We start from the raw sequence: 27,333 nt of genomic DNA, 5'->3' as shown, positions 1-27,333 counted from the left end.
ATTCTAGACTTGCAGTCAGGAAATCCTGAGTTCAAATCTTGCTTCTGACAGTTATTAGCTGTGGGAGTCTGAGCAAATTACATAACCACTCTCAGTACCACTTTCCTCATTTGAAAATTGTATATAGAAATAGCACCAACTTTAAGGGGTTATGAGGACCAGGTCAAATACGAAATAAGTAAAGCATTTTATAAACTTATCATTACCATAAGATCCAAAAGAATGTTTGAAAATTTTAATTATGTAATTGTTAACCTAGTTTCCTAATATAAACACATTTTCAGTGATCTAAGATTCATATCTAGTACAACATTTACTTTTTTTTCAGTTTCTTTATAGTTAATCTGAACAAATAAAATCTATCAAAAGTTAAAATCTTTAGAGAATTAGGAAGTTGGGAACGGGTGGAAGCCAAATCTTTACAAGAAAAGAAAAGGGGGGAAATTTGTGGGAAAGACTTAGAAGTTAGGCTTCCACAGCAGAATACAGGAATTCTGAGGAGGACTTGCGAGATCTTGTGGATCTTGGATCAACCAATCAGAAAGTGCCCCAAACATTCTGTAAAACCACTACTTTCTTAAGACAGAGCCCTAGTGGCTAAACCAGTTGCAACAGGTTAGGGTCAAGGACCTTGCAAAGGCTTTTCTCCACTGGGCTTGCTTAATGAGCTTATTGAATATTAACTGACACACCCCGAGGGTGTAGAGAGCCACCATTTTTGAAACTGGGACGCATGACCAGGAGAGATAAACATGACAGGGAGTAACATGGGATGGGCAGTTCAGGAGAGTGTAACCTAAATGAGCTGGTCCAATCCTAGCTCAAATGAGAGGAGTATGGATTTTGCTAACTTTTTTTTATTTTTAACATGTGTTTTTTAAACTTTGGGTTACAGATTTTCACCCTTCCTCCCTCCCCACCCACCCTCATTGTGAAAAGGCAAGCAGCTCAATACAGGTTATAGATGTGTAGTCATGCAAAACACTTCCATCGTAGTCATGTTGTGAAAAACTAAGTATATTTCCCTTCATCCTATCTTACCCCCCATTTATTCTATTCTCTCTTTTGACCCTGAACCTCCTCAGAAGTATTTGCTTCTGATTATCGCCTCCCCCAATCTTCCCTCCCCTCTGTCAACCCCCGGCTCTCTTGTCCCCTTCCCCCTTATTTTACTGTAGGGTAAGATAGATTTCCATACACCATTGTGTATCTTATTCCTTCCTTAAGCCAAATGCTATGAGAATAGGATTCACACATTTTCTCTCACCTTCTCCTATTTCCCCTCCACTGTAAAAGCCTTTTCTTGTATGTTTCATGTGAGATAATTTACCCCATTCTGCTTCTCCCTTTCTCCTCCCAATATAATCCTCTCTCACCCCTTAATTTTATTTTCCAGATATCACCCCTTCATCTTCAACTCACCCTGTACCTTCTATCTATCTATCTATCTATCTGTCTATCTATCTATCTATCTATCCATCTATCCATGTAATTTTTTTCCCTCCCACTATCCGAAAACTGACAGAGGACTCATGAGTTACAAATATCATCTTTTCATGTAGGAATGTAAACAGTTCAACCTTAATAAGTCTCTTATGATTTCTCTTTCTTGTTTACCTCTTCCATGTTTCATTTGAGTCCTGTATTTGAAAGTCACATTTTCTATTCAGCTCTGGTCTTTTCCTCAGGAATGCTTGAAAGTCCCTTATTTCATTGAATGACCATTTTTTACCCTGAAGGATTATACTCAGTTTTGCTGGGTAGGTGATTCTTGGTTATAATTCTATCTCCTTTGCCCTCTGGAATATTATATTCCATGCCCTGCGGTCCCTTGATGTAGAAGCTGCTAAGTCTTGTGTTATCCTGATTGTGTTTACACAATACTTGAATTCTGGCTGCCTGCAATATTTTCTTCTTGACCTGGGAATTTTGAAATTTGGCTACAATATTCCTAGGAGTTTTCCTTTGGGAATCTCTTTCAGGAGATGATCAGTGGATTCTTTCAATTTCTATTTTGCCCTCTGGTTCTAAAATATCAGGGCAGTTTTCCTTGATGATTTCTTGAAAGATGATGTCTAGGCTCTTTTTTTGATCATGGCTTTCAGATAGTCCAGTAATTTTTAAGTTTTCTCTCCTGAATCTATTTTCCAGGTCAGTTGTTTTTTCAGGGAGAAATTTCACATTCTCTCCTATTTTTTCATTCTTTTGGATTAGTGTTACAGTGCCTTGATTTCTCATATAGTCACTAGCTTCCAATTGTTCTATTCTAATTTTTAAGGAAGTATTTTCTTCAGTAATCGTTGGGACTTTTCCATTTGGCCAATTTTGCTTTTTAGGGCACTCTTCTCTTCGTTGGCTTTTTGAACCTCTTGTGCTATTTGGGTTACGCTATTTTTTCAGGTGTTATTTTCTTCAGTATTTTTTGGGGTCTTCTTTAGCATCACTCTCAGTTTTTCCTCTACTTCTCTTACTTTCTTCTCCAAATCCTTTTTGAGCTCTTCCAAGGCCTGGGACCAATTCATATTTTTCTTGGATGCTTTGGATGTAGGAGCTTTGGCTTCATTGTCTTCTTTTGGTTATGTGTTTTGATCTTCTTTGTCACCAAAGTAAGATAATATAGTCTGACTCTTTTTGCGATGCTTGCTCGTGATCCCAGCCAATTACTTGAGTTATAAACTCTTTGTTAAGGTGGGGGTCTATTTCCAGTGTGGAGAATGTGCTGTCCCCAGCTTCAGGGGTTTTGTGCAGCTGTTTTCAGAGATACTTCTAGGGTGCTTCCAAGGTGCCATGATCAAGGACGATGTGTTAACTCCTTTCCTATCCTGTGCTCTGCTCTGTGAGTGACTGCAAGCATTTTCTTCTGTCTTGGAACTGTGAGGAGGATTTCTTCTTTACGGCTACTAAAAGCTCCACCATGCCAGCACTCCTCCTTGCCCCAAGACCGCCACCTAGAACTGTGACCCAGATCCAAGCACCCACAAAGCAAGAGAATCCTGCACCAGGAGAGATCCCTGCAATCCCACTCTGATCAGCCACTCGATTCTGCCTCGATCTGGGGGCCGGAAGCTCAGGAGGCAACTGCCACCCCGGGGCCAAGCTTGGGGAATGGGGCTGGGACCCCATGCTTCTCTGTCACCGCAGAAACAGACTTTTCCCACTGACCTTCTAAGTTGTCTTTGGTGTTCATGGGTTGAGAAGTCTGGAAGCCACCACAGCTGCCAGTGATTCAGTCCTCTGAGGCCTGCTCCAGGTTCACTTTGGCCTGCACATCCACACCAAACTGTGTTCCTCTCCCCTCCCGGCACGATATACCTTTCTGATCAACCATCCAGGTTGTCTTGGGCTGGAAATTTGTTTCACTTTGTCTTTTTGTGGGTTCTGTTGCTTTAGAATTTGTTCAGAGCCATTTTTTTATAGGTATTTGGAGGGGTTTGGGGGAGAGCTCAAGCAAGTCACTGCTTTTACTCCGCCATCTTGGCTCCTCCCCACCTTTACTAACCTTTTAAAATGTGGCTCTGCTGCTGTATCAGTGCTGTGCTAGGGTACCGTGTGCGCGCTTCTTGTGAGAAGCGTAATGAAGGCTTTCCTTCACACACACACACACACACACACACACACACACACACACACACACGTTAAAGTCTTTATACTGAATAGGATTAAAGCATTTATTTCTGTTTATTTAAGTTTTGTTTTCAAGTTCTTATTGAATTTAGTAGGATGAACTTTTCTTTTATATCCATTCCAAAGTGAAAGGGGAGTAATGTTAATGTTTAGATTTTGAAATCCTTAGTAATTAAATACTTATTAAGTTAAACAAAGAAGAATTTAAGAGTTTGTGTATGTTGTTTATAAATGATGTTTTTAATGATATTTTAACATAAAAGTACATGGAAATATCTGTTGAGTTGCAACTGGGGAAGCATTTTTCTAATTATGTATTTCTTTCTCTTTAGTTGCATTTGAGCGTTTCACTGAGTTCAGGTAGAGATGATGGTAAAGATACAACACAAGAAGGAGGACTGATTCCAGTTCATTCAATAAACCTCTTGCTGAAGAGTATTGGTGCCACTCTTACAGATGTGCAAGATGTAGTATTTAAGTATGTAAATCTACAGATTTTTAGATTTATAGTAGATGCAGTAAATTTATTAGAAAATTCTATCTTCATGAACAACTGAGTAACTGAAGGAACTGTCTTTTCCCTTGACTAGATTGCAGTCTAATGTCAAACCAATATATGGCCAACTTGTGTGTGTGTGTGTGTGTGTGTTAAAATGTACACTTATGCACATATGTATATAGATACAAATGCCATTGGTATAGGTAAGTACTTGACTTAATTAGGGGAAATATGGACTGTGCATGTTAAATCAAAGTGTGAGCCTAGTACCTTCCTAACTTTCTCAGAAAAGGTTTTTTTGAAGGCTTTGTGTGTTCTGCCTTGGTTTTATGAAAGATGGGAGACATATGACTTAATGATCAAGCAAACAAAAAATATTAATGAAGGAAGATTTTTACAGTACCACTCAAACGTATGTACACACACACACACACACACAATATTAATCAAGCAACAAGTATTAGGTGCCTGCTACTGTACATCTGGCACTGTGCTAATCATTGGGGATACAAAAAGAGACAAAATGATAGTCCGGGCCCTCAAGAAGCTCATATATACACACATATACCTCCAAAGGAAATGTCAGAAGCAGGAAATATGATGGCTAGATTAAATTAATGAAATAAATGCCTTTTTTGCATTTTGAAGGAGGTAGTCAAAGGTATGAATTGTGATTATATGTGTATAAAGTGACAGTAATAATTGATGTATTTGACTAAGGAAATACTAAATTTTATAGAAAATATGAATGATATGCTCTTAAGTAGCATTTAGGAAAGATTAATGAGAAGTAATAATAGTTAATACAAAAGATGGTAGAAATTGCATGTATGGCAAAAGATAATTGGAGCAAAAAAATATTGTTTGTAGAAAGATTAGAAAAGTAGAATCAGAGGAATTTGTGATTAAAATGGGAAAAATGTATATGAACCAAACTTGAAAGAAAAAAAATGTGAAAGAAAAATTGAAGGAATTGACATGTGACTGTTGAAATAACAGTATATATAAAATATACTCAAAATAATATTTTGAGTCTTAACATTTTTTCCTTTTTTAATTGCAGGCTGGCATTTTTTGAACTTAACTACCAGTTCCATACAACACCGCAACTACAGTCTGAGGTCATAAGACATTACTCAAAACAGGTTGGTCTGAAATTGTATTATAAAGGGGAAGGAAATGATGTATAGTCTAATAAAATCGTGCACTAAATATGAAAAATTTACCGTACCACTCAAATGTACGTACACACACACAGTCAATCAGTCAACAATTGTTAGGTGCCTACTGTACATCAGGCACTGTGCTAATCATTGGAGATACAAAAAGAGGCAAAATGATAGTCCCTTCTCTCAAGGAGCTCACACATGCACACAGTAACTTACCTTTTTGTTTAGAAAGACAGTAAGCATTTTTCAGTAATTATTTAGAAAAACAAATGACATATAGATTTTTTAAATGTGCTTTGAATTTTAAATTGGCTCAAAATAGCCCATGTTACTATTTTTTGTTGAAGAAATAATTGCATTTCATGACATTTCTGTAGCACTTAGCAACACAATATAAGGGTGCTTCTTAAAAGCTAGAGATGGTGGCATAGAAGAGGTAAATACTAGGTTTTTGGGTAAAGATAAATAATAGAGGAAGATATTAATTGAATAAAAAGCTTGAGTCACTTATGTATTTTTTTTAACTAACATGTTTTACTACTTCCTCTAGGCCATTAAGCAAATGTATGTTCTTATTCTTGGACTTGAAGTTTTGGGAAATCCATTTGGCTTAATTCGAGAATTTTCTGAAGGAGTAGAAGCATTTTTCTATGAACCATATCAGGTAAGTTAGTCTTCCTTTTTGTAATATTATGCTAATTATTAATATCTGTAGCACCTACCTCCTAGGATTATTGTGAAGATAACATAAGATAGTGCTTATAAAGTGCTTTGTTAACCTTAAGGTGCTATATAAATGATAGTTGTTGTTGTTGTTGTTGTTATTCTAAGACAAACACCACCAGATGTAGCAAAACTGCTGGAAACAGAAGCACTGAAGGGGCTCTCTCTTTGTCAATGATTTGTTTATTTTGTTGCTAAAAAAAAAAAAAAGTTAAGGAACACCCTTTATGAAAGAGATAACTAGAATTTTAACTTACATCATAATTTTAAAAGAGTTTCAGGTATTTGTGTTAGATTGTAAAATACTTTGTTTTAAAACTACAAGGGCACAATGGAAAGACCAATATAAATGGCAAGTAAAAAAGACATCTGAACTAAATCTTGTAATATTAATGACTGTTTTTTGTTTTCAAAAGCTCTTATTTTAAATTTTATTTTCTGTTAGGATATTAACATTTAAATACTCTTTAAATGCCATATCCCTTTTTGATGGTAAATTTTATATTAAAATAGTTCACTCATAATAAAGTTTATACTAACTTCTTTTTTGAACATATGGTCTTATTCCTTATATAAGAAAAATGGTACTTTGACAATGTTTCAATATATTTTAGTGTATATGTATGATAAAATTTTATTTATACAATGTCATAATAAATGGTTATTTTTATAGCTGAAGTTTAACTTTGTACACTGTTATTTAAAAAAACAGTTTGCTCAGCTAATAATCTAAGCAAAATTATAACAACAGATGCTTAACGTATTTAAAACAATATTTTCAGAAACTGTAGCACCACTGTTATATTTAAACCTTGTGCCTAATATAAATGATTTTATAAAATCATTCTTAAGTTGGACTCAATAGTTCTCTTTTTGTATCTCTATTTTCCACTATTTGGTGTTAACTCTGCATTTGAGGGAAAAACACACTTTTAAAACTATGTATTTCATTATTCAACACCTAATTGTTTTGTTATTCTCAAATGATTTTTCATGTTAACCACCATTTTTGTATTTACTATTCTTTGTGAATTACTTAATTATCTTACACTTATTATACCTTATTGTTTCTACTTCCAGGCCAATAGTTAATTTCATCCAGCTGAACCACATTAAATAACTTAGGTTTGATGTCAAGAAAAAACTACCTAACAAGGCTCTCTAAAAGTATACTGAGCAGCCTTGACCTCTTCATTAGAAGGATTAGGTGACCACTTGTCCAGCATGTTTTAGTGGGAGGATTCTTTTTAGCTTATGCATTGGATCAGAAAGCTGCTATGATGCCTTCAAATGGAAATTCTGTGATTATGTGATTCATTCATTTCTTTTCACAGAATCATGGAAAGCTTTTGTGGCCTCTCACTATGTTTTGTCAATCTGTGTTAGAGGGCCACTGCCCATTTAGCTTCATTTTTCTCTGATAGTTCTACACTATGTTTACTTTTTCTTTCTATTTTGTACCTTATAACACTATAAAACAGTTTGAAATGTGTTTAATGAGGTCCACCCCCATCCCCATAAGATCACTTGATATCCTTTCAAGTTCTATAGAACTGTGATCTTTTAAGGTTAGGATAATATATGCAGAAATACACATTTTCGAAGAAAGGATTTGAAAATGAAATATCTTGAATTCTGATGACTATAACATCTTTAGAATAATTAGTTTTTGATCATCTGCTTTGAAATATATGTATTGTTCTTTTTCAGATTTTTCCGTATTTAAATTTAAAATGTTAACATAGGAGCTTGTTCAAAATATTTAGTGTTTTCTTTGTGCTTTTTTAATCAAGGCAAACTTAGGGCTGACTAATGATTCCTTTAAATTATTTCACTTCATACCTATTTGAGAAAATTGTCTACAAGAATGGTTCAATGACCATGATCTCTTTTACATTATTATATATTTAATTTTCATGTATTTTTAGTATGGTACTTACTTTCTGCTGGAAAGACAGTTTGTTAAATGTTATTGATTATGATGCTAGATATATCATCCAATTTTACTTTCTCTTAAATCCCTGTATTTACCACCTTGTCTCTGTTGTTTCTTCATATTTAAAAGTAAATAACACAACCTAGTTTCTGTGGCCTTGACTAGGATTTTCCTTGTTGTTTACTAGTCTTCTTTATAAACTACTTCTTAGTTTGCATATCTGTTTGGTTTTGTTTGGTTTTGTTTTTTAAAGTATACTACAGGCTCAACATGATTAACAAAATGGTATGGCAGCCAAAAAAGCCAATTCACTCTTGAGCTGTGAATGTTTGTATGCATACCTACTTGGGTGTACCTTTGTCCAGACCTGCAATTTTATAAGCATGGGAAGTTCCTCGTAAAGAGTCTCCTTCTCCCAACGTGTCTTGCAGCTTCCAGTCAGACTTACCTTAGGCATAGAAAGGTGAAATCACCTGACCCAGATTCAGTAGTTCATCAGTGACAGAAGTGGAGCTTGAACCCAAATCCTCCTGCCTCTGAGCCAGCTTCTTCCAGGGCACTGCACTGATTCCAGGGAAAAGGAAGTGATGGTTCTGACCTATTCTGCCATATCTGGAGTGTTGTGTTCAGTCCTCGGCATCACATTTTTAGGAAGCAGAAGAAGAATTAGATTTGTTCTCATAGTCTCCAATGAGCAAAAATAGAATCATTGGGTTCAATTTTCAAAGAGACGAATTTAGGATTGGTATCAGGAAAGAATTACCCAACAATTAGAGCTGTCTAAAAGTATATTGAGCAGCCTTGCCTTTCTCACTGGAGGGGTTAGGTGACCCCTTGTCCAACATATTTTAATGGGAGGATTCTTTTTAGGTTGTGGATTGGATCAGAAAGCTGCTTCATCCCTTCCAACTGAAATTCTGTGTTCATTCTTTTCTTTTTACAGAATCATAGAAGGCTTTAGTGGCCTTTTACTCTTGTTTTGTCATTCTGTATTGGAGGAGAGGTCTTTGACAGGTGTACACAAAGCACATCTCCTCATGCCTTACTGAATCTATTCCCTGAGCTTATATGTACAATTTATAAATCAAGTAGGCCACAGCATTTTATAGATTGTTAGAAGCATTGTTTAGCCTCGAATCAATTTCATTTGTGAATTCTACTGTTAATAGAACTTTTAATTATTAATTTTATTTTTGTCTTTAAGGGAGCCATCCAGGGTCCAGAAGAATTTGTAGAGGGCATGGCATTAGGACTTAAAGCACTAGTTGGAGGAGCTGTTGGTAAGCAAATATGATAATGTTGAGAATCTATTGCAATAATGTGCGCTAGAATAACATGCTATTTTATTAAATACATTCTAATTTCTGTTAGGTGGACTGGCAGGTGCTGCCTCTAAAATAACTAATGCTATGGCTAAAGGTGTAGCAGCCATGACTATGGATGAAGATTACCAGCAGAAGAGAAGAGAAGCCATGAATAAACAACCTGCGGGTCTTAGAGAAGGCATAACACGTGGAGGAAAAGGCTTAGTTTCTGTAAGAAGAACTTCTAAGTTGTACATATTCTATTTTTTATAAGGAAAATATGCCCATGAACCTCATACCCTATAGGATTATTTTAAAACCTAAAGAGCAGTAGGAGGTGATACATACATAAACATATACAAATCTAGGGCTTTAATGTCCTCAAAGACAAGATACAATAGAGATTCATTCTGTGAGATTTAAGGAAAATAACAGACAGGGTAAATACTGTGTATACACTGCACAAAGCTAAATTATTTTCTTGAAATCCATAATTAAAGTTTTGTGTTTGAAGACACCTATGCAGAAATATTATAAATTTGTAATTTTTTTTCATCTAGGGTTTTGTAAGTGGGATAACAGGAATAGTGACTAAGCCAATCAAAGGTAAATACAGTTCCTTTAAGTCATTCATAATTAGCAAAATTCCTGTTAAAATAATTTTCATTCTGTTCATTCTGAATTATGTTACTTTTTTCCTAGGAGCCCAAAAAGGAGGAGCAGCAGGGTTCTTTAAGGGTGTTGGGAAAGGATTAGTTGGAGCAGTGGCAAGGCCAACAGGAGGAATTATCGATATGGCTAGTAGTACTTTTCAGGGAATTAAAAGGTAAATTCTATTCAACATAAGATAGAATGAAATACATATTAAAAGCTAGAAAGTGGATAAACCAGTCATTTGGATCATGGCAATGAACTGTGTACTAAGCTCTATTACTTGCTAGTTTAGCTAATTATTTGATAGGGTACATGTAGCTTAACCTCTTCTTAGTGTCATTTTACTTGTCTGTAAAGTGAAGACAGTTGAACAAGTGATGTCTAAGTACTTTGCAGCCTGAAAATTCTGTAATGAAAATACTCTGTGTATGTAGCAACTAAGAGTTTACAACAAACTTTTATACATATTATCTTAATATACAGCAATTCTGTAAGGTAGGTTGTACAAATATTAATTTTCCCCATTTTATAAGTTACTTTTATACTTCAGTTTACCAATAATCTCACTGAAGCTTGAGCATTCCCGCCCCCATGTACATTATCTACCCCCTCCTTTTCTCATATGGTGCTTGTCCACATTTTTGAACTGATCCTCCATAGACATTTTATCATAGTATATTGGATAGAATGTATACAGGGTTAATTAATCCTCTGGATCTTTTAACAATTCTTGGGTATCGGTGTAGCACTTAGGCAGTCTGTCTTCCCTTACTATTGCTATAAAATCAACCTGTGTTCTTTTCTAATCATATATTTTTTTCATGTCTTTTTTATTAGTTTAATTTTTTTAATTAGTAAACATTTATTTTCTCTTTTCCACTTCCCCCTCTCTCACTTAAAAAAAAAAAAGAAAACAAAACACTTTATAAAAAAATATGCATGATCATGCAAAACAAATTCCAACAGTGGCCATGTCCCAAAACATATATGTCATCCTGCAGGTAATAGAAACAAGGTAGAAAATGAGACATATTTTTGGACATGGCCATTGTTGGAAAGTAAGGGAGTTAGCATGCTTCATTATTGGTCCCCTTGAATCACAATCAGTCCTTGCATTAATCAGAGTTATGAAGTTTTTCTCAGTTGTCTATCATTTCTTTTGTCACAACAGTATTCCATTATATTTATATGCCATGATTTTTTCAACCATTCCTCACTGATGGGCTGCTTAGTTTCCGGTTATTTGCTCTACAAAAAGAGACACTATAAATATTTTTGTACATGTCATTCTTTTCCTCTTTCTTCACTTTGCTGCATAAACCAAGTAGTGATATTATGGGATCCAATGATGTGCAGTTTAATGACTTTTTGGACATAGTTCAAAATTGCTTTCCACAATGGCTGAACCAGTTCACAGTTCTACTAACAGTGCATTAACGTGCCTGTTTTCCTATAGCCCCTCCAACATTTGTCCTTCTACATTTTTTGTCAATTTTTCTAATCTAATAGTTGTGAAGTGGCACTTTAGAATTATTTTAATGTTAATTTCTCTGATCAATTTAAAATATTTTTACATGGTTATTGATAATTTGAATTTCTCCCTTTAAAAACTGCCTATCCATTTCCTGTGCAAGATATCTTGAGGTTTGGCTCTCATTGATTGGCCAGCAATAGGTCCCAGCCCAAGCCTCATCTGGTCATTGTTTGGGCTTTGATGGCTCAGAGTGAGTGTAAATATTATTTCTTTAAGTTTTGGCTGGAAACCCTGAGGGTCTTTCCCTTCCAGATTGATTTTTTTTTTTTTAACTAGGTAAAAGAGGCCATTCTGTGCCTCATTTTTTACCTAGCCTTAATCACTGAATGGTCATTGCCTCAGTCAAACTGAGACCTGGGAAAGACCTTAACTTAAAAAGGCCAAGGTCTCCCCCTGCATCTGGGGCCATATCTAGTCATCCTGATCTATATCTTGCCACTGGACCCAGATGTCTCTGGAAGAGAAAGTGGGGCTGGTGACTTTGCACAGCCCTTCCTCACTTAAATCCAGTTCACTTGCAAGTCACGCATCACCTTCCTGATGTCATGGTCCTCTTTGAGAAAGGAGGACAAACAACAAATCCATATCCTGTGACCATTTATCAATTGGGAAATCTTAAAAACAAGTTTGTTAGTATCTTTTATTTTTACTTAACCTAAAATTGCTCCTGTATACCACCCTCTCCTGCTCCTATGTAAGTAAGATTTTTTTTTTAAAGAAAAAGAGAATAGAAAATAAAACAACAAAATTGATCAATGCACTGAAAAAAAATATCTAAAAATATATTCAGTTACACACTTCTGCAAAGGAGTAAACAGATGTCTGCTCATGTTTCTTCTTTGGGGTCATGATTGCTCTTTATAATTTTGTAACATCAATTTTTATTGTTATGTAGTCATGATTCTTTCCATATACATTGTTATATTCATGTATATTATTTCCTGGCTCTGGTTACTTACTTTTGCATCAGTTCATATAAATCTTAACATACTTCTGTGTAATACAATAGCTGGCATTTATGTAGTGCTTTTAAGGTACGATGCTGTATATATACTAACTCATTTTTAATAATATTCATCATTTCTTTCTTTAAAGCAATTTTGACTTCTCGCATCTTTTTATGTATTTGTAGGCCCAATAGTCCCATTTTCCATCTGTAATGCCAGATAGACACAGAGAGACTAATTCATTAGGCTTCCATTCCAGTGTATGTCACAATCACATTGTCAGTCAACAAATGTTAAGTGCTTACTTTCTTTCAGAAAATATGCTAAGCCTGGGGATACAAAGGAAAGTAAAAATAGAATCTGCTCTCAAAGAACTCATCTTTTAATTTGGGGGTGGCAGCATGTAAATAACAAGGTTAATACAGGATCTATACCAAGTAGATGGATTTGGAGTCAGATGACTCCAACTGTACTACCCTTATGTCCTTTGAGAAGCTGCTTAATCTCTGAGTTTATCTACTTCTAAGTTCCTTTAACTTCCTCTGTTAATGAGAGAGTTGGAAAAGGTGACCTCTAAGATCCATTTAATATCTTAAGTCTATGATTTTGTGAACCTATGGTCTCCCTCCTTCAACTTTTGTAAGTGTTTTTGCAATTAACTTGTACTATAATCTGATGCTATACTTGACTGCCATGTCCATCTGTTTGGCACGGAGAGCAGACGATTTTTTGGCTAAAGAAATTTATGAGTTCTTTTGATCCCCACATTCTGGACATTGTAATGTGAGGTAATTTTTCCAAGAAATGGTGATAACACTCTAAGTTTTTACTTTTACCCGTTTCCTATTCTTCAACTTCAACAAATTGTTTAAATGAGTCATGTTAGACCAATATAATTGCACATAATGTTTTCTTATATTCCTCATTTCTTCTAATCTGGTATTGATTTTGATCTTTGCTCCAGCTAGTCTGTATTTGGTCTGAACAAAGACCATTTTTTCTGAAGTGACTGCCATGTCTTTCCCCATTTATTCCTTGTCTCTTAAGATAATCTGTTTCATTTTTTTTAAGTGTTCTGTTCTTGCCATGTACAGAACCCTTTGACTCTCTTTTTAAAGAAAATATTCTTGATTGTAGATATGACACATAGTCTCTAAGCCTTTTGTTTCTTTTCTTATTTTCTAACTATACTTTTACCATTTTCATACCAATTTTTACATTAAATTCACTGAGTGTGAAAGTATATGTTGACTTGCTTTTGCAGATTTTGTCTAGTTTTTCATTAAACCCTCTCTCTACTTTTTTTTTATTCTATGAAACAGTTCATTCGTGAGCTGCAGTTGTCTGCATGGTGATCCTTTTACTTTGCTTATGAGCACTAGAAAGTGAAATAACCAAATGTCCTATGTAGTTATATTTCTTATTGCCTTCGGGTTTATGATGCTATCTTCTTTATTCGCTCATCTGGAAAGAATATGTGAATAATTTTTTTCGTTTGGCTACAAGTGTTTTGCATTGTGGTTTCATTTATAGCAAGAATACCAGTGTTAATGTAGTTTATTTCTCCAATATTATATCAACGTATTCATCATTGTACATTTAGAGCAGTTGGAGCAAAATTAAAGTTTCTTGTCATCTAGAAACTGAATTTTTATGACCATCTTTCTGGAAATGGAAAGATGCTACACAGGACTAAGGGTGTGTGTGTGTGTGTGTGTGTGTGTGTGTGTGTAAGTTTGCCTACTAATGATAAACTGTTCCGTACATCAGCTGGCCCTCGGTACAATACATAGTGTGCTGTTGGCACAGTAGTCTTTCTAACCAGATACCTGACTAAGCTTTGTAGTTTGCTAGCATAGCCTTTAAGACCATAGGGTCAGTTCTATTGCAGTGTTAAGTATTAAAGTAGAAGTTTTGTTAACAATTTTACATATTGTATCTGCAGAATTTTCATAATATAGAGCAGTACAAATTGCTGCCTAAACCTGTACTGGTGAAATCAAAAGATCTGTCTCTGAAATTGCACATAATTAAGAATCAACTATTTGAACAAGGAAAGGGAAAAGAATGTTGTGTTATTTATTAGGCATTATTGATAATTCTGTTGTTCAGTCGTTTTTGGTCATGTCCAACTCTTCATCACCCCATTTGGAGTTTTCTTGGTAAAGATACTGTAATTATTTTCCATTTCCTTCTCCAGCTCATTTTACAGATGAGGAAACTGAAGCAAACAGGTTTAAGAGACTCGTCCAGGGTCACAACTAGTAAGTGTTTGAGGCCAGATTAGAATTCAGGAAGATGAGTCTTCCTGACTCTAGACTCGGCACTCTATCCACTCTGCCACCTAGCTGCCCCATTGATGATTGTAAATAGTCAAAAGTCTGTCTGAAGAATAAAACATTAGTTATTAACTTATATTTAATTCTTTCCCATGATTTGTCACTGAGCAGTTTGGGCATCCAGAAAAGCAATAATATAACATGGTCACATAGCCACAAAAAGGACCATCTAGTATTATATTTTAATAGGATTTTTATTTATTTATTATTCATTATTTATTATCATAGGATTTTTTTTGTCAAATAATTTTACCTCTGTATTATTTTTGCCTAGAGCTACTGAGACTTCTGATGAAGTAGAGAGTCTTCGTCCCCCAAGATTCTTTAACGAAGATGGTGTTATTAGACCTTACAGATTGAGGGATGGAACCGGAAATCAGATGTTACAGGTAAAATCTTACTAGAGTTAAGATAAATTTGGTTAATTTTCTTAAGAGTTTAAAATATCCAATTTAACTATTTGTTAAAGCTTTACATGTAAGGCTTTTAAGGTTTTCTAACAAACTGCTTAATCCTCTTATTTATAACTTTCTAATACTTAAATTTGAAAGTACATTTATTCACTGTAAGGTTTTTTCTTTTTTACAGGTATCAAAAAGTTTGATATGAAAACAGTTAATGCATGACTTGCAAGTGAAAACCTGCAGTAGATTTTTATATCAACATAGCCATAAAACTTTGCAAACTATGTACAACAATTGCAATGTTTTAATAAAGTGAAAAGCCTTACTAATAATGGTAACTACATATATAGGGATTATTAGCAAGTCTAAATGTTTGCAGGGTCTTATTTTACTTTTGCACCATATATATTTTCAACCAAGATTTTCTTATGTAAAGTCCAGTAAGATAAATTGAAACCCACCTTGCCTTGTGTACCTTGTGAATAATTATTTTGATCATTGCACTGTGTCATTTTGGAGTATTTCATTAGTGCCACAAATGTGATAGTTGCCCCGGGTTCAGGAAAGAACAATCAGAACTGTTTCTACACCAGAGTTTTTCAGTGTTCTTGTGCTTTCTAGACTATCTGTTCAGCCATAGTAAAACATTTATATATCTTACTTTCCTTCTTTTGCCCATAGAGCATTCTGTTTTTCAAACTTTTCGCAGTATTTAAAATAACTAGTCATTTCAAGTCAAAGCCAACTTTCTTGTTATAAAAATAGTTCTTATGGAATGGTAAACACCACTGAATTAAAATACTTGATCTAGAAATATAGTTAAAGAAGTAGAAAGTCTTTTTTTTTTTAAGTGAACTGAAAGTTCTCCACTCCTTAATTGTCTTTTTGAAGTTTTTTTTGTCCCCAAAGCATTTTACCTGACTTAAAGTGACTTAAATCCTCCATGAGAAAGTAAGGAGAGATTTTCTTTGTAGACATAAATATTTACTACACTATATAGCCTTCATTACAAAACATATTGGTAGTTATATAGTAATGCTGTCCTTGATTATTATTTTGACATGTTAAAATAACACTCTACTTAAAGTGATTATGAGTAAACTAAATGAGCCAGTGTTTTAATTTAACTACTCATAAGCAATAAAGTATGTATCTTACAGCCTTCATTACAGAATCCTTTTAAATAATGAAAACAGTGATAGCACATAACATGAGCCAGGTTTTTTTTTTGACAGTGCAGCTTTTTGTTAAGAAATGCCATAAAGTGTCTTTCTAAAAGTTTAGAACAATTTTAGAATAAAACTAGCAGCCATTGGCCAAATGTGATTTCTAATGGGCATTCCAGGATAAGTTATATTGTGAAAAATGGTATATGGTATGTGGTATGTGTGAAAATCACTTACTCTAGTACTTGAAAAATGTTACCCAACCATTTCCCTTCTTGCCCATGTTATTCTAGCATTTAACACATACTCAGTTTAAATTCAATTTTTAAAATATATGAGGAGCTTAGAAGTGTTATACTATATATTCTATATGTACTGTATACTATAAGTGTTCTAATTGGAAGCACAGAAAGATTAGGAAAAGTGTAAGGCTATAAACATCATTACTAGCTATAAAAATAAAATAGAAACCAGGGGATCCTGCAGTTTCAGGATCCTGCCTTGGTTTCAGGGACATACAGAATTGTTTCTGTCTTTGAATAATGGTTATTTTTGGAAGCTTTAAACTTTGAAGAGTTGAAGGACATGGTTTTATGTAAATCTTTATAAACTTATGTATTTTTGGCATGTCAATATTAAGTATACTTAAAGTAATAGGTATTTAACTAATGACAGTTCTTGTCACCCAGATAAGTGTTATCTGTTGTTATATTTAAGGATTAGGTAGAATGACCTACATTTCCACAAATATTTGTATTTGTGATTAGCCCACCCTTTTAATTATACATTTAAAATGTGAGGGCTTTTGACAAAACTGTGCTATATGTTCCTAATATTGTTTAGAAATTCTTACAATTACATTCATAGTCATAATTTAGAAAAGTTTGTTGCTGATAGGTAGGTGAGATTAAAAATCTGATTAAGAGTTAACGTACATTATTTAAAAATAGTATCTGTGGAAAGCGATTCATAGTTTCAGGGAGTTTTCCCTTAATATTTTCTCTCTATTTTTTATCCATGCTGCTATGAACTATTTAAGATATATGTATGCGTATACATACATACATACATACACACACACACACACACACACATATATATATATATATATATATATTGTTTATGATGAAAGTAGTATATATAAAATGACTCTTTTTAGTGTGTACATTTCCAACTAGGCAGTAACATATTGTTATCTTCCCAGATGGTCTTAATGGGGGATTGTGGTCAGTTAAATTTAGCCAACCAGAGTAAAATAATGATGACATCAAATTGCTTTTTATAAAGTCCCACAAAACATTTTTTCCTACATTAAAATAATCCAGACAATTGGTTCTGTCTGTTGTAAAACCTATACACTTAACAGAATTCATTTAAATCTACAAATACAACCTTAGTAACAGCCAAAAAGAATGCTTCAAAAGTATTTTGAATCCTAAAACATTTCATAATTGTGCATGTTTTTAAAACAACTTGCCATTATTAAACTAACCTTTTTGCTTCTTTTTTTTCTTTTACCATGCTTACAGAAATTTTATGCCTACAGGGAGTGGATTATGACTCTCGATAGTAGTAGTAGTAGTGATGATGATGAAGATTAGTCAGATCTGTATTATTCAAATGCATGCATTATTTATCATTTTAAGGTGAATGTCTTCATTCAGATACTGTGTGTGGCTGCTTTTGTAACTTCAATAGTTCATTAGTTAGGGTTTTAAATTATTTTCCCCTTTCACTATATTTTTACAGAACTTTGGAAAGAAATATAATTACACCATTTAAACAGAGAAATAGAAATTATTTTATGTCAAAAGTCAGTCATATTTTATATATATATATCTCATTTGATTGTGCCCAAAATATTGTATTGTAATGAAAAGTGCCTTTTTTAGATTTGTCCATAAATTGTATTTGCATTACTATTTTCATATTTGCAAGTTTTCCTTTGTAGTATCTTTTTATTTTAAGTCACCTGCTCATTTGTTAACAAAATTCATTTATTATATGGATGTTTTCAATGTAACCTTTCTGGACTTTAATGTATTACCAATGTATTAAAGAAAAAAAAGCAGAGAGAAAAACAGCTCATCAGTTTTTTATATTTACTTTCTATTTCAGAACTATCTTGTGAGTTTCCTTTCAATAACAATAAACTTGTGTAATTTGAAAGAATGTGAATCTGTTGTTCTGTTCCATCATTCATAGTACATGGAAGGAACACTGTACATTTGATAAAAGCCATTGTGATTGTCCTAGAAAGGTTAAATAATGTAATCATTTGTCATTTCAGAAAGGGAGGGAAAAGAATGATTTTGCTACCGTGTTCACTTTATCCTCTGTTCCATCAGTTATTTTAACATTTGATTTTACATAATTTGGGGCAGCAGCGTAATAGTTTCAGTTCTTTTTTAAAAATGTGTAAAGAGTTCTAGTGAGTTAATAAGGACTGTTTTCTTACATTGTTTCATTGTACTTCTTAATTTATATATTATTCCATAGTATGTCTTAGAAGTATCCATTTTATCCCTAAATTGTTATTAATTGGCTCAAGTAGTCAAGAAATTTTTCTAATAAATACCGTTATATGTGTATCTTCTGTGTACTCTTGAAGGGAAATACCTAACTTTATCTTGAAATAGTTGGAAAAGCCAGTGAGTAAAGCCATATTTCTTTTAGGGCACCACATGCTTGCTTTTTACTTATTTTCATTAAGTTGGTTATATGCCCTGGTAATCTTCCTTTAGAAATCTGATGTTTCAAAAAACTTGAAAGAATAAATGGCACCATTGATGTGGTAGTTGATGCCTCCTGACTGATGTGTTTTTGGGTCTTCTTAACTAATAGTAAAACATATTGCTTCACCATTACTCTTGCTGTAAAAAACTACAAAAATGTATACCGTAGTTTGGCAACTAGCTCAGGCTATGGATATTCTGATTTTCTTCTAATTCTGAAGACTATGGTGTTATTCTTTCACAGGTCATTAGTCGTTGAAAGTGATTTTGGCTTAAAATGACAGGATTTATAAATATTGGGTGTGGAAAAATGTGAGCATAGAAACAAAGCAATATGGGAAGATTTCCATTCCATTATATTCACTTAGATGGCATAGAAATTAATGTGTCTCTGTCAAGGAATACAAGAAATTAAATGCCTCTTCTTTTACCACTCTATACGTGCTCTTTTCAAATAATCTGAACAAATGGGTGACGACAGCAACCTTTTGTGTGCCTATCTCTGCTATCATTGTTTCTTAAGATCATACATACCACCAACTCCCTATTCTACATCATTCCCCTCAACCATTCCCTTCCAACAATTCCTAATTTTGTTAGAAGCCCAAAGTTACACGACTAGCTAACTTTGTGTATGTATGTATGTATGTATGTATGTATGTATGGAAAAATTTTCTTATCCTTCACTGTGTAGACTACAAATAACGACCTACAAATAACGACTTAGTGGTGATACTAAACTGCTTGTGTAGAAGATTTTTAACATATCTATATTTCTATAATTCTGTTGGACTGGAGGAAAAGGGGGATTGTTTTGTTTTATTTTATTTTATTTATTTTATTTTAAAAATAACATAGCATTAGCACTGTATTTCTACAGTGCACTAGCAGGAAAAAGATCCAGGTAAACTAGAAGTTATTTGATCTTGTTCATTTGAGTAATGATATCTTGTGTTTGTATAGCGCTGAACTATTGACAAAATGCTTTCCTCACAACAACCCTGTGAAATAATGTAGTACAAACTTTCCCATGTTTTGAAGAGGAAAAAATTGTGGGTTAAATGATTTTTTACATTGTAAGTAAATGCTGGAGCCAGGATATGAACCTGAGTCTCTTAATCACAAATCCAGAGCTCTTTCCATGATATAGAACATTCCATCCATGCAGGAAAATCCCTCTAGAAATGGGTTTGAAGCAATTATTCTAAGAATTGTAAAAAATTGTCTACAGGTGTTTTATAAAGGCTTTTAAAATTTAAGTATGTTTGCCTTATTTTATAGATATTTTTTTCATTGTAATTTATATTCACTTTTCAGTCTCTGCTTTCCCTCCGCAGTGATTTACCAGTGAAATCATCTCTTCATAACTTCTTATGACTAGATTTCTCCATTTTATGTGGTTATGCATGTGTTTATATATATATATATGTACATATATAAACATAGCTATATAAATTATTTCTTTATGTCAGAAATAATTGTGTTTATTTTTTAAGAAAAGAATTAATATTTTTAGTATTTTAGAATTATTCTGCTTTTGGATACTGTTCCTGGTGTTTAAGAGATAAGGTTATATCACAGACAAAATAATTTTCTTTTTTCTCAATCATTTGCATTTGGGCTCAATTCCATTGTATTAATAAGATGAGTCCCTGCTTATTAATAAGAAGTTGTTTATTAGGGGCAATTATACCAGTATAGTTTTCCAAATTAAAGAATGAGTGAAGAGAAAAGAAATCTAGGTTGAAAAGTAGGGCACAGTATGGAATGGTTATGTAAGAGTAGACCTAGCTACAAAATCCTTTCCATGCCTTGTAACTTTACTTAAATATTGAATTTCTAGATGGTGATTAGCCATATAGAAAAACAAGTGTACATGCAGCTCTCCTTTGCATAAGAAACATTTTTTTCCTCTTTAATAGTTTTTTTCCTAACTTAGAGATCTGAACTTAGAAAAGAAAAATAGGTAGAAAACTTTATAACAAAGTAGTAATCTGCCCCTGTTATAATCAACCAGTGCAACATGAATACATCATACTGAGTAATGAAATAAATAACATGGTTATTTTAAAACCTACAGAGAAAATAGAGACAAAGTTGAACGTGTGAAATAATGGCAGGATTCTGAGAACTGGTTTTTTTTTTAAATCAAAGCAGTTATAAATAATACAAATTTATCATTGAATTATATACTATTAACTAATTAACATTGACCTGTGTCATTTGGTATACTTCAAAGTACTGATTTCAAACATGGGGAAGATTATGTTATTATGGGAAGTGTCATGCGTTATTTAGTCTATAGGCAGAAGCACAAATTTGTGAATAGGACTTAAAAGTCAAAAAAGAATTTTAAAGGCCACATGTTCAAAATAGTGTACTCTATCTTAATATAAGAACTTGCTTTACTTAAATCTTCTAGAGGAATCATGAATTAAAATTCTTTTTGATGGAAACATCCATATTAGTTCTGTTCCTCAGTACATTGTCCCTCATTGCTTAATTACATTTTTATTTATTTTTCCATGGTGACTAATTCCTAATAACTTGAAAGCCTAAGATCTGGAGAGTGGTATGTTATTAACTTAGTAAGGTAATTTTAATATAATGTATGCCACCCCCTCAAGTAAATAAGGGCTATGAGTAAGAAATTACTGGGTAAGAGGTACTGGTTCATTTATCTTCACGTATATACTTTCTGAGTGGAAAGAAGTTTGTGTAAAAGAATATGTAAGGGGCAGCTAGGTGGTACACTGGATAGAGCTCTGGCCTTGGAGTCAGGAGGACCTGAGTTCAAATGCGGCCTCAGATACTTGACACTGACTAGGTGTGTGACCCTGGGCAAGTCACTTAACCCTGATTGCCACACACACACACACACACACACACACCGGCAGAATGGTACTTTTTAAAAGCTTTCTTAAATTTTTGTATACAGCATATACAATGGAGATATATATAGATAGATAGATAGATAGATAGATAGCACTTTACTAAAGCATACATAAAAACTTTATTTAAAGGGAATCTTATCACTACCAAATGTATCTGTCAGAACAGTTGTATGTATTTGTTTTTTTTTTTTTTATTTAAAATGTGGTAGACACACTCATTCCTGGAGTCTAGAGTTCACTCAGCCAGCTTGTGAAGATGAATATGGTACTTATTTTTTCATCAGTCTTGATGTACCAGCGTTATAGCCCAACTACCAATTCTTTAAATCTTTAAAAAAAAAATTCCTGGTCACATTACCAACAAAATGGAAGACTAGACATTTTCTCTGATCCTTACCTCTCCAAAACAGAAATTATGTGCCAAAGTTGAAAAAAAGAAAGAAACAAAACAAGCAAGGCCTGCAATTATATCGCATAGATTTAGAGCCAGATAGAACCTTAGAGTTTGTCTGGTTCAAACTCCTCCTTTTACACATGAGAAACTGAGACCAAAGAAGTGAGGTGGTGTGCTCAAGGTCATACATAGAGTTATTGAATGACAGTCAGGATAGGAAACTGTGTGCTTTGGTTAGAAATGCAGTACTCTTTCCACTGTAGCAAATCTTACAAGATAGTATTTGATTTTAAGCCTGATTAGAATGCAGCATTTTTAACTTCATTTCTCCACAACATGGGAAATCATAAGCCTCTACTATAAGCATAAGAATTCAAACTTGTTCAAATTGTTGAACAAAGATTTCTGTTAAAATGATCTTATGCTTATGTGGTTATTGAGCAAATAAGAATTCAAAGCATTAATAGTCATTTAAGAGCAATTTAGAAGAAACCTAAATAAAAAAAATAAAAATATAGAAGTATTCTAATTAAACTAATAACAATAATGGTTAAATTGAATTACTTTTACTTAAATATGTATTTTTTTCAGTTCTCTGAGCTCCCATTTTTAGCTTGATAATTATGTTTAAGGTGATTTTTTATGCTTTATTGAAAACAAAAATGGGAGATTCAGTGAAAATTATTTTTAAATTTTTTTTATGCAAAACCATGATATTGAATTTGGTCAGAACTAACACACTTCATGGGAAAAGTTAATTATTTTCTGACAGTGTTTTACATGGTGGAAGATATAATTGCTTTTAAAGGTTGAAAAAGCTTTAAATTATATTATGCAGGAGGATAATTCATAATGTAGAAAAATAGCCCTTTCTTCCTGAGCACACTGTTTGCAGGCAGCAGCTTTTTTGTATCTTGTCTGAAAACAAAGGCTACTATTTATTCCTTTGCTGTCACCTTTTTTCCTTTTGTCCCCATTTTCCTTTATTCCCCAGGCCCTTGCCTGCAGGGTGTTTTAGTCTTGGCTTATCTTTAAAAAAGAAATTTCTCCCTGTCATCGTGTAGGCAGGCATATTGACCCAAAGCTGACCTGTACAGGTCATATATTCTGCATCATGTCTATTTTTTAAAAATTGTCTGTCTTGTCTCCTTGTCACTTCTAAAGATAGTGCAGTTGCAGTTTGTGATGATGTGTGGGGGAGAGGCTGTTTTTGTTTGTTGTGTGTTTCTTTTCTTTCAGAAATTGCAGGAGTTTACAAATAGCTTGAAGCTGTACCTTGACAGCAATCAGAAGATATCTGCCTTCAGCTGATATGATCTTTACCTATACTGCTTCAGGAAGACGATCACATCTGATCTGGAGGAGGGGTCTTAACATAGGCAGTCAGATCATCAGAGTAGTGCCGAACAGTCTGCCTGACCTCTGCTGAAATTTTCTGTAAGTGTGACAAAAAGTAGACTCCACAGGGCTAATTGGAATACCACTCTTCATTCAGCAACTCTTACTCTTCATTTGGCAACTCTTCCTCTTCAGAAAGATGTTTCTGAAGGGGATGATAAGGCTGAGGAGAGAGCCCATATCTGTCAGGCAGGCACATTAGGTTTGTTAGTCATAGACAAGGTAGAACCCATGGAGAAAGAGTTATGTTCCTCTTTTTAAGAAGACTGACTTTCTAGTTGTTGAGGATAGCAGAATTCAAGTTTTTGGATACAAGTAAGGCCACTGGGGGAAAATTTTTGGAGCTCTAAAACACTGAGTTTGGCGATAAGGCCTTTAACTTTATGTTGAACTGAATCAGGGAGTTCGTTCTACTTGGATTCTTCAGGTGTTATATAATGCATGTATTTCTTGGCTAAAGTTGTTGGCATTAACCAAATCTTCCTCTAAAGACTTAATTTCTCTTTATGGAAGTTTCAGATCTTCTCTTTATATCAGAATTTAGGAAGAACTAACCTTTAGAATTTATGAAATAGTTATTTTGACCAAGCCCAGCTTAAATCAATTGAATGAGTCTTATGATTACTAGATTTATTTGAAAGATTTGTTATCTATTACTAGTGTATCTGATATAGGTAGAAAACTAAGAAAAGGGTGTTTTGGGTTTTTTTTTGTAAATAAAAAAGTATATAATTACTTTAAACTTCAGTTTTTTATAGATTAAATCTATCTTTGTTTCAAACTGACATCTTACCCAGTAAGAAAGATACTTAGAACACTCTCAGTTGACACAAAAACTCTTTAAGTTTCGTTTCAGGGAGGCCTCCATTCTACTCTGACACTCACCGTTTACCTTCCTGAAGCTAATCTTTGCGCAGCTAGGTGGTGCAGTATATAAAGTGCTGGCCCTGGAGTCCAGAGAACCTGAGTTCAAATGCAGCCTCAGACACTTTGTACCATCTTTGCCAAGAAAACCTCAAACGGGGTCATAAAGAGTCAGACACAACTGAATGATTGGACACCCGCTAACTTTATACTGGTGTTGTAACTCTTCCTGTTATTACTCTAATCCCTGTTGACTGACTCACAGATCCTCAACAGATTAGTACTACAGAAATGAATTCAAAAAACTTTTTGTAAAGAGGCAACTAGGAGCAGTGGAGAGAGCGCTGGACCTGGAGTTAGGAAGACCTGAGTTCAAATCTTGCCTTGGACACTTAGTTGTGTGGCCCTGGTCACAGCACTTAAATCACTGCCTGCCTCAGTTTATCCATTTATAAAATGGGAATAAGAAATAGTACCTTCTGCCCAGGGTTATTGTGAGGATCTAATGAGATGTGTAAAGTGCAAATCTTACAGCACTACATAAATGTTAGCTATGATTTTTATTAGCAGTTAATTGTTGTGGGTGATATAACATAAACTTGCTGCTTAAAGTCTGAGATTGTGACCTATAGGCCTCCTCATCGATGTAAAAATGAAATTTAAATGTTATTGCTGAGTTAGAAGACACTCTACTTCATTTACACTTTTTTTTTTTTGTGAGGGCAATTGGGGTTAAGTGACTTGGCCAGGGTCACACAGCTAGTTACATGTCTGAGGCCAAATTTGAACTCGGGTCCTCCTGACTCCAGGGCTGATGGTCTATCCACTGTGCCACCTGACTGCCTCTACACTTCTTTGCTTACAATAATTCAGAAGGTTGACTTCAGTTCATAAATCTGTAAGAAATTCCAGTCCTCATTACTCCTGATAACTCCCTTTTTATAAAATATGATGAGAGTTTGTCAGTCACGAGTACACTGTAGGGAAATGACTTAACTCTTGAGAAGATTTCAGTTGATGTTAGCCTGACCTCTCTAAATACAATGACCAGATTTATATACTAAAGCTTTGAATATTATATAGTTTCTCAGGAAAACTTTACTTTTCTAGATTAAACCATTTCTCTTACTCTGATTAAGTTCAAAATTGATTATGGAATAAAATGAGAACTTAACTATTTTCCTATATTTTTCCTATATCAATTTGATAAAAAATTGATTATATATAAGGAAAATTGCCGGGCAGAGAGTATATATTATAGAACTTCACCTTTTATGTGGTGGTACATGAGTAACATTGCATACGTGTGCAATATGCATACATGTGTATATACATATAGATGTGTGTATACATACATATGTGTGTATAAACATACTTACATGTAACATACACAATAAGAAGTAAGAATTGCTCTTTCAACCATATGTTGATATTTCACATTTTAAAATTTTTTTTAATTTTTAATTTATTTATTTTTAGTTTTCAACATTAACTTCCACAAGATTTTGAGTTCAAATTTTCTCCCCATCTCTCCCCTCCCCCCACTCCAAGACAGCATGCATTCTGAATACCCCTTCCCCCAATCTGCCCTCCCTTCTATCACCACCCCCCTTCTCTTATCCTCTTCACCTTCTGTTTTCCTATAGAGCAGGATTGATTTCTGTACCCCTTTGCCTGTATATCTTGTTTCCCAGTTGCATTTAAAAATAATTTTTAACATTCGTTTTTAAAACTTTAAGTTCCAAATTCTCTCCCTTCCTCCCTCCTCTCCCATCCACATTGAGAAGGTAAGCAATTCGATATAAGTTATACATGTGTAGTCCTGCAAAACACTTCCATAATAATCATGTTGTAAAAGACTAACTGTATTTCCCTCCATTGTATCCTGCCCCCCTGTTTTTTCTGTTCTCTCCTTTGATCCTGTCCATCCTCAAAAAAAAGTGTTTGCATTTGATTATCCTCTCCCCCAATCTGCCCTCCCTTCTATCATCTCCCTGTCTCTTATCCCCTTCCCCCCTATTTTCATGTATGTTAAGATAGATTTCCATACCCAATTGAGTGTATATGTTATTCCCTCCTTAAGCCAAATCTAATGAGAGTAAGATTCACTCATTCCCTTTCACCTTTACCTCCAATGTAAAAGTTTGTTCTTGCCTCTTTTATATGAGATATTTTACCCCATTCTACCTTCCCCTTTCTCTTTCTCCCAATACAATCCTCTCTTCCCCCTCAATTTTATTTTTTGGATATCATCCCTTCATATTAAACTTAGCCTGTGCCCTCTATTGTGTTTTCACGATACTTGAATTGTTTCTTTCTGGCTGCTTGCAATATTTTCTCCTTGACCTGGGAACTCTGGAATTTGGCTATAATATTCCTAGATCCTTTGGGGGATGTCTTTCAGGAGGTGATTGGTAGATTCTTTCAGTTTCTATTTTATCCTCTTCTAAAATATCAGGGCAGTTTTCCTTGATAATTTCTTGAAAGATGATATCTAGGCTCTTTTTTTTTTAATCATGGCTTTCAGATAATCTAATAATTCTTAAATTATCTCTCCTGGGTCTATTTTCCAGGTCAGTTGTTTTTCCAGTGAGATATTTCACATTGTCTTCTTTTTTTTTTTCATTCTTTTGGTTTTGTTGTACAATTTCTTGATTTCTCATAAAGTTATTAGGTTCCATTTGCTCCATTCTAATTTTTAAGGAATTATTTTCTTCATTGAGCATTTGGACCTCCTTTTCCATTTGGC

The 27,333-nt window shown here is 34.0% G+C and overlaps 1 protein-coding gene across 3 annotated transcripts in view; it reads left to right on the top strand.

Annotated features, from left to right (window-relative positions):
• The window catches only part of LOC114025634 (vacuolar protein sorting-associated protein 13A-like), a 282,189-nt gene that overhangs the window by 241,466 nt on the left and 13,390 nt on the right, over positions 1 to 27,333 (top strand). The window contains exons 61-69 of one of the 3 annotated variants that reach the window (XM_027839103.1): positions 3,957 to 4,102; positions 5,187 to 5,268; positions 5,843 to 5,956; positions 9,156 to 9,231; positions 9,323 to 9,486; positions 9,816 to 9,861; positions 9,958 to 10,081; positions 15,004 to 15,118; positions 17,829 to 18,378. In XM_027839103.1, coding sequence (XP_027694904.1) covers positions 3,957 to 4,102; positions 5,187 to 5,268; positions 5,843 to 5,956; positions 9,156 to 9,231; positions 9,323 to 9,486; positions 9,816 to 9,861; positions 9,958 to 10,081; positions 15,004 to 15,118; positions 17,829 to 17,900 — 939 coding nt within the window. In that variant the 3' untranslated portion in view covers positions 17,901 to 18,378. Of the gene's footprint in view, positions 1 to 3,956; positions 4,103 to 5,186; positions 5,269 to 5,842; positions 5,957 to 9,155; positions 9,232 to 9,322; positions 9,487 to 9,815; positions 9,862 to 9,957; positions 10,082 to 15,003; positions 15,119 to 15,317; positions 16,334 to 17,828; positions 18,379 to 27,333 lie in introns of those variants that run through there. The other 2 variants (XM_027839102.1, XM_027839101.1) reach the window with 2 other exon arrangements.

Source organism: Vombatus ursinus, unplaced genomic scaffold, assembly GCF_900497805.2.
Source record: "Vombatus ursinus unplaced genomic scaffold, bare-nosed wombat genome assembly UNPS02014832.1, whole genome shotgun sequence".
NCBI classification, from domain to species: domain Eukaryota; kingdom Metazoa; phylum Chordata; class Mammalia; order Diprotodontia; family Vombatidae; genus Vombatus; species Vombatus ursinus.
Note: the sequence above shows the minus strand (reverse complement) of the source record. Positions and strands in the feature narration are given on the sequence as shown.